The sequence below is a fragment of the Camelus ferus genome, chromosome 8, assembly GCF_009834535.1.
Source record: "Camelus ferus isolate YT-003-E chromosome 8, BCGSAC_Cfer_1.0, whole genome shotgun sequence".
NCBI classification, from domain to species: Eukaryota; Metazoa; Chordata; class Mammalia; order Artiodactyla; family Camelidae; genus Camelus; species Camelus ferus.
In genome coordinates, this window is record NC_045703.1 from 43,237,112 (window position 1) to 43,243,111 (window position 6,000).

Sequence of the window (6,000 nt, forward strand, 5' to 3'; positions counted from 1 at the left end):
GAGCTCATTCTCCGCAAGACCTTCCACACTGGACTCTTTAGAACCACCTGTCTGTTCTACCTCTTCCCCTTCCGAGACCTTGATATTTTGTCGTCCGCGCTGCGAAACTCCGTGCCCCTAAAGCTCTTTGCCAATCACTGCTGAAGGCCTTTCAGCGCAAAAAGCCCTTGACCAGAGTCCCCAACGCCGCCCCTGCCGCGCGCCCCCCGGCGTCGCAGACCTTGAGGTCCTGTTCCAGGCTGCGCAACAGCTCCCCGTCGATTTCCCCCGTCTGCGCGTAGCGGAGCCTTTTGCGCTCCGCTTTGCGGAGGCGGTACTGCAGGATCCGGCAGTTTTTGTTGGCTCTTTCCAACTCGTGGCGCATTTCCTGCAGTTGACAGGCATCCTCCTCGAAGAAAGTATCCCTCATCTCGTCCATCTCGGTCCTCAGTTCATCGATCTCGTTCTGAGGCGGTGACAGGCCGCGGGTCAAAATTAGCCTCGCCTCCCACCCCTCGGACATACACCGTGTACACCCCATCCTAATTCCAAATTCTCAGCTTTACTGCCCCCTCTCCATGAGACAGGAATGACATGGAGCTGAATGAAGAAGAAACTAGAAAAACGGGCCCTCTTTAGGCCTTTCCTCGCTCTCCCACTGTAGCTCTCTCCATGAAAAAATGGGACAAACCATAATGGAGAAATGAAGGCCCAGCTCTGGATTTAAATAAAAACCTAATGCTACTAATATCAAGTCCTTTTAAATCCGGAAAGGGCCGAGGAATCCCCTCCCCTCGTTTCCCGTTGCCCTCTCTCTTTAAGGCTCCCTAACAGGTTAGTAGCCTCTCACTCCCTCCAGGACACGCCCTAATCCTCGGAGGCCCACATCTTCCCTCCCCCAACCGGCTCCCCCCACCCTCCTCACCTTGAGAGTCTCGTTTTCCTCTCTCAGTTTCTCCATTTCCTCCTGCATTTCTTCCTGCTCCTGAAGCTGCTGCGAGTGAGGCTGCGACGAAGGGGGCGCCGCTGCCTGCATGCACCCTCCGCTCGCGCTGCCCTCTGCGCTCTGTTGGGGGCCCTCTGCTGCTGCCGCCATTGGGGAGGCAGAAGGGACTGCGAGGGACTCACAAATGGTAGGGGCGCCAGCGACCGGAGAGCTGCGGTTACTGCTGCCGCCGCCGTTCTTAGTGTGCATCTGAGCCGCGGCCGCCGCCGCTGCCGCCCGCTCTTTCTTGAGATGGAACTGGATGAGCTCAGACTGCAGACATCCTTCCTTCCAGTAGCTCCCTCCGCCACCGCCTCCACCCCCTACAACGCCAATCCCAGAGTTTCTGCTGCCGGGGCCTGTGGTTTTGCCCGCAGAGGAGGAGGATGGCGAAGGGGAGGCCCCCTCCCCGCCACTGCCGCCTCTCTGCTGAGCGCGTACGCTTTTCCCTCGCCAGCCCCTGGGCGGCGGCGGCGGCTGAGGAGCGGCCCCCTCCCTTTCCCCGGAGCTGCTGCCGGCTCCTCCTCCTTCCCCAACCCCTCCCCCTCCTTCTCCGTGCGGAAGGGGTTCCCCGAGTTTAGAGGACACGGGCTCTAGCTCTCGGGGCGACTCCTCGGACGGACCAGGCCTCCTGACACCCACCGCGGCCAGGGTTGCCGCGGGGGCCGCTTCAGCACCTGCCGCGGTCTGGACAGCTCCCGGCGCTGCCCCCTTGGGCGCCAGGGGCGCGGCCTTCTCTGCCCCGCCTCCGCCTCCTCGAGAGGTGGCAGGAGGCGCCGTGCGGCTACCGGTCTTGTTGCCTTGCTGTTGCAGCTGCTGCTGTCGAACAGAATTGAGTTTAGTGCCGGTCCCTACCGGGGACCGGGTGGCCGCGGTTATCTGTCGGGCCGAATTGTCCCTCAGTCTAGCGGGTGACTGAGCACGCTGCTGCTTTCTGCTGCTGCCCTCTGGGTGCAGGCGAGCCTCAGTGGCAGCGGTGGCGGCAGAAGCTGCGGCTGTGGCAGGGGCAGCGCCCCCCGTCGGTGGCTGACTCATGGCGGTCTAGAAAGAATCTATAGGATGCGTTTTGCAATGGTACATCACCAGATCATTCTCTTTCCTCCTCACCGCCACCAAACTTCCTTTCTAATCTGGGACAGAAACAAAAGAAGGAAAGCACATAGCATGTCTGCATTGTTACAGAGCAAAGGGTGATTTTCCTTTACAAGAGAAGACCTAGAAAATGAGATTTGGAAGGCGCTTAATTGAAACCTTGACTTTAGGAATAGGATGCAGAATTATCAATTCTCATTTTGCCCAGCGAGGCGCTATCGCCATCTCACTCCACCTCAGTAAAATGACGATCTGAAAGCTCCTGAACCTAACATTCTCACGGTAGCAGGTTTGGCAAGGATGCGATCAATATGGAGTCAGAAAGGAACTGATGGGAAGAGAGTTTTTGTTTCTTTGTTTTTAAAGAGGATAAGGTCAAGAAGCTTCGGAAGGAAAAGATGTCCATATGCTAGAGTTGTTAATACCCTGATTCTTCAACTTTGGTTTTCCTCACTATCAAATCTGAATTTTAAAGCCTAGCTTAGTGAAGAAATATTTAATTAATATTCCCAAGTGTCAATTAGATGAAAAGGGTTATGATATCGGTTCCTAGAGAAATTTTGTTATGGATAAATGACACTTTTCTCAAACAGCTCTAACATTTAATATTGCTCTTGGTTAGAGAAATGCACCCAATTTCCTTTGGACTAGAACTGAAAGAAAATATAAATAATGAATGACTTTAAATAAATTTCAGTTTCAAAAAAAGATGGCATTATAAATCTTCTATATGGTTTAATCGTTAGCAACACTAAAGGAATTTTTCTTTACTTATGGCTTTCAGAAATAATTTTAAAATACTTTTGGAAAAGTTTATTAGTGGCTCTGCACGATTTCTTAAATTACAGTTGTAACTTGTTCTACATGTATCCAAATTTCATTGTTCTTGTGAATCATTTTAGTTTTAAGTGCAATTGCTAGATAGAATCTATTTTCATTCTTAAGCATCTTCTTAGATGGCACACCATCAGCACAGTTGTACTTTTAAAGCACCCAGTCCCTCCCATGGAACCAAATTCTAAGACAGAAGAATGACCCTGCACTAAATAAGGCTGCTGCATCCTCACTCATGGTGGTACATTCACTTCTATTGTGTGCTTTTTCTAAGAAATCCATCACTGGCTTTTAAAATCTGCAAAATAGCAACTCACAACCCATTGCCTCCTGGCTTCTTCTTCCTAGTGATCCAGCTACTTAGTCAGCTAGTCAATTAGGTGCTTTTTCCTTAGAAAAGTAAATTCTCTCTAAAGCATTCAAAAGAGCATGACAAGGCAGAAAGTTCAGCTTAAAAATAAATTCCTCCTGTTAGGAGAGGAGATGATTGCTATCACTTTACTAGCATTGTTCCTGTTATTGTCTAAGTATCATAACTTAGTCAATGAGTAGTAATTACTCATTTTAGAAAGAAATATTACTGGAAGGCTCATTTTCCATGTCCCTTTCTCTTTCTGGGAATCTCCTTCCGACACTGGAAAATAAAAGTGAACAAAGAAGACATTGGGGGTGGGGAGAGTCGTCCATCAACTTATCTTCTACATGTTCTTCTGAAGTAGCATGCTCCTAGAATGTCTGGTCTAGTTCACTGTCGTGAGTCTCACTAACGAGGATCACCCAAATAAGTTATATTGCCAATGCAACCTTATTTTTGTTTTGAATTAGGCAGAAGCACTCTGAAGCTGAGAGCCACAAAAGAACGCTTGAACTCGGCCCCCATATAGTTTAAACCCAGCAGAAAGCGCGAGTTCCAGGAACTCGGCTCCCACAATCAAAGGTACCTGGCGGCTGTCACGTGGTTCTCACAAAGTGACAAGACGCTGTGTCTTTTCAAGGCTTCCCCCGTGGAAATCGCCAACCAAACAACCCCGGCAAGGCCCACACCAACACTTTTAATCTCAAGTTTTATCTGCCCACTGGCCATCCCATCTTTCACCCCCTCCCTTTAGAAAATCCAGAACTGCTCACTTCTTAGCAGAGGCGATGTTTTGAAGTTGAAGCAAATCAACAGCGCTTCCCTTCTGATCTTCCGGGGACCTCAGGGTTTATTATTGTGTCTTTCAGAGACGAGGAAAGTTTAACTTCGTAGCACATATGCGACTTTCTGGCTGAGCACTTCGACTTTGGGCCTATTCGCCCCAGTTCCACACCCACTCGGTTTCTCCAAACAAAGGCGTTAACGTGGAGGATCAGCTGCGGAGAAAGTGCATTACTCTTCCGCAGTCCGCGACTGAGCTGCAGCTGAGGCTCGGAGCAGCCGAACACGCGAGGTACCAAGCCGTGCCAGACGCTCCCCAGGAAGTGCGCTGATATTCATGAGCTGACCTCACCGGACTGGGCAGGGGAGGGGGCGGGGTTGCACGGGAGGACAGGGTAAAGTAACCAGAGGGAGGCTACTTTCAAAAGGGAAGAGAAGAAGGAGGGGAAGGAGGGTGGCGGGGCGTGTGGCAAGAAGACAAGAAGGCCAGAGCCACGCCCGAGATGGAAGATCAGTAGCCGCGCTCAAAGTCCTTGCTGCACTCCCATACCCCTTACTTGGCAGAAGATTCCGAAACCGCTCGTAGTCGGATGCACTGGTTTTCCGCAAAGCTTCGTCCTGGAAGGGATCAATCGCCATCAATTATTCACTTGAGCTCTTTTCTCAGGGAGGCGGATTCCAACAGCCTTCTGGGCGTGACTGACGTCTCCTGATGCAGCTGCGAGGGGCTGGCGGGCGGCTGCTGGGAGTTCTCTTTGTTCGTTCGCTTTAATTCTCAGCCAAGCTCGCCACGCGGTGCACCCTCCCCACCCCCAGCCCGGGCGGAGTCAACGAACGTCGTTTCCATGAGTAGATAATGGTTGCCAGACCCATCGTCTCACAGACAAAGGGTTCTTATGATGCCACGACTAATTTACCGCAAACCGAATAAATACTGATTTACAGCGACTATTTACAGGAGGGTGTGCCTTTGGTACATTTTCTTCTCTCCTTTATTAAGTTCCAGTTTCCACTGTGAATACAAGAAGCAATTGCCAAGATCCAAAATTTTCATAGTAGTGCATGTGGGGTAACAGGAATCATTAAGATTCATGAGATTCATGATTTATAAGAACCATTAAAAATCGTGTATTTATTATAAGATATGAATTCAAAGGAAATTTAGGGGGAAAAAGAGAATTCAGAAAATATTCCTTTACGATATACAATAATCCACACTGCTTCACAGTAATAGTATTTAAAAATCTGACTGGAAAATTCTCCTTTTCCTCCCAGTTTTTTTTTGGGGGGGGGGGGGAGCATGAAGTTCTCTCTCTTACTTTTGAGAATTCTTTGTTGAACCTGAAGATGAAAATAAACCCAGCATTTGGAAGGATATTTTTTGTTTTAAATTTTTCTTACATTAATATTGTAGTTTTGTATGTAAAATGAGGTCAAGATCTTGAAATAATAAGTTTTTATGCTAACATAAATTTCAGAGTAAGAGATTTTATTTTCCAAGTGTAACATCTTGCATTAAAAATGAAATAAAAACAACGTAGGAGTGGTTTGCATACAAGCAGTATCATTACAGCAAAATAAAAAGATGTTCGAGCCCTGATGATTAGTATCTCCAGCAGTGTATAAGACAAATATAGCAAAAGGACAAAATAATCCATGTACTCATCTCCTTCCAAATAGATAAATGCCTATTTTAATACCCGGCACTGTCCAAGGTGCTGGGTATGCAAAGATAAATTAAGAAATAGTTCCCGTCCGGGGAGGCTCAAGCGTATTAATGAGAATTGGAATAATTTCCATGTAATCCTTTAAATACTTTTGGAAGGTAGAAACGTGATGTTTATGACATCTATAATGAATACCTCAGACCTTGACAAGCATACCAAAAATAAAAAGGGAAAAAAGCAAACTGTAACCACAATTTACTTGGAATTTATGCTAGGTAATAAACTGTCGTTATGTACCCGAACTT

At 48.1% G+C, this 6,000-nt stretch overlaps 1 protein-coding gene across 1 annotated transcript in view; it reads right to left on the minus strand.

The window, feature by feature from the left end:
- The window catches only part of SOGA3 (SOGA family member 3), a 38,243-nt gene extending 34,089 nt beyond the window's left edge, over positions 1-4,154 (minus strand). Inside the window, exons 1-3 of the mRNA XM_032484848.1 lie at positions 4,019-4,154; positions 905-2,094; positions 221-445 (exon numbers count right to left, since the gene is read on the minus strand). Of these exons, the coding sequence (XP_032340739.1) occupies positions 221-445; positions 905-1,999 (1,320 nt within the window). The 5' untranslated portion in view covers positions 2,000-2,094; positions 4,019-4,154. The remainder of the gene's footprint in view (positions 1-220; positions 446-904; positions 2,095-4,018) is intronic.
- Between the last annotated feature and the right edge of the window lie 1,846 nt (positions 4,155-6,000).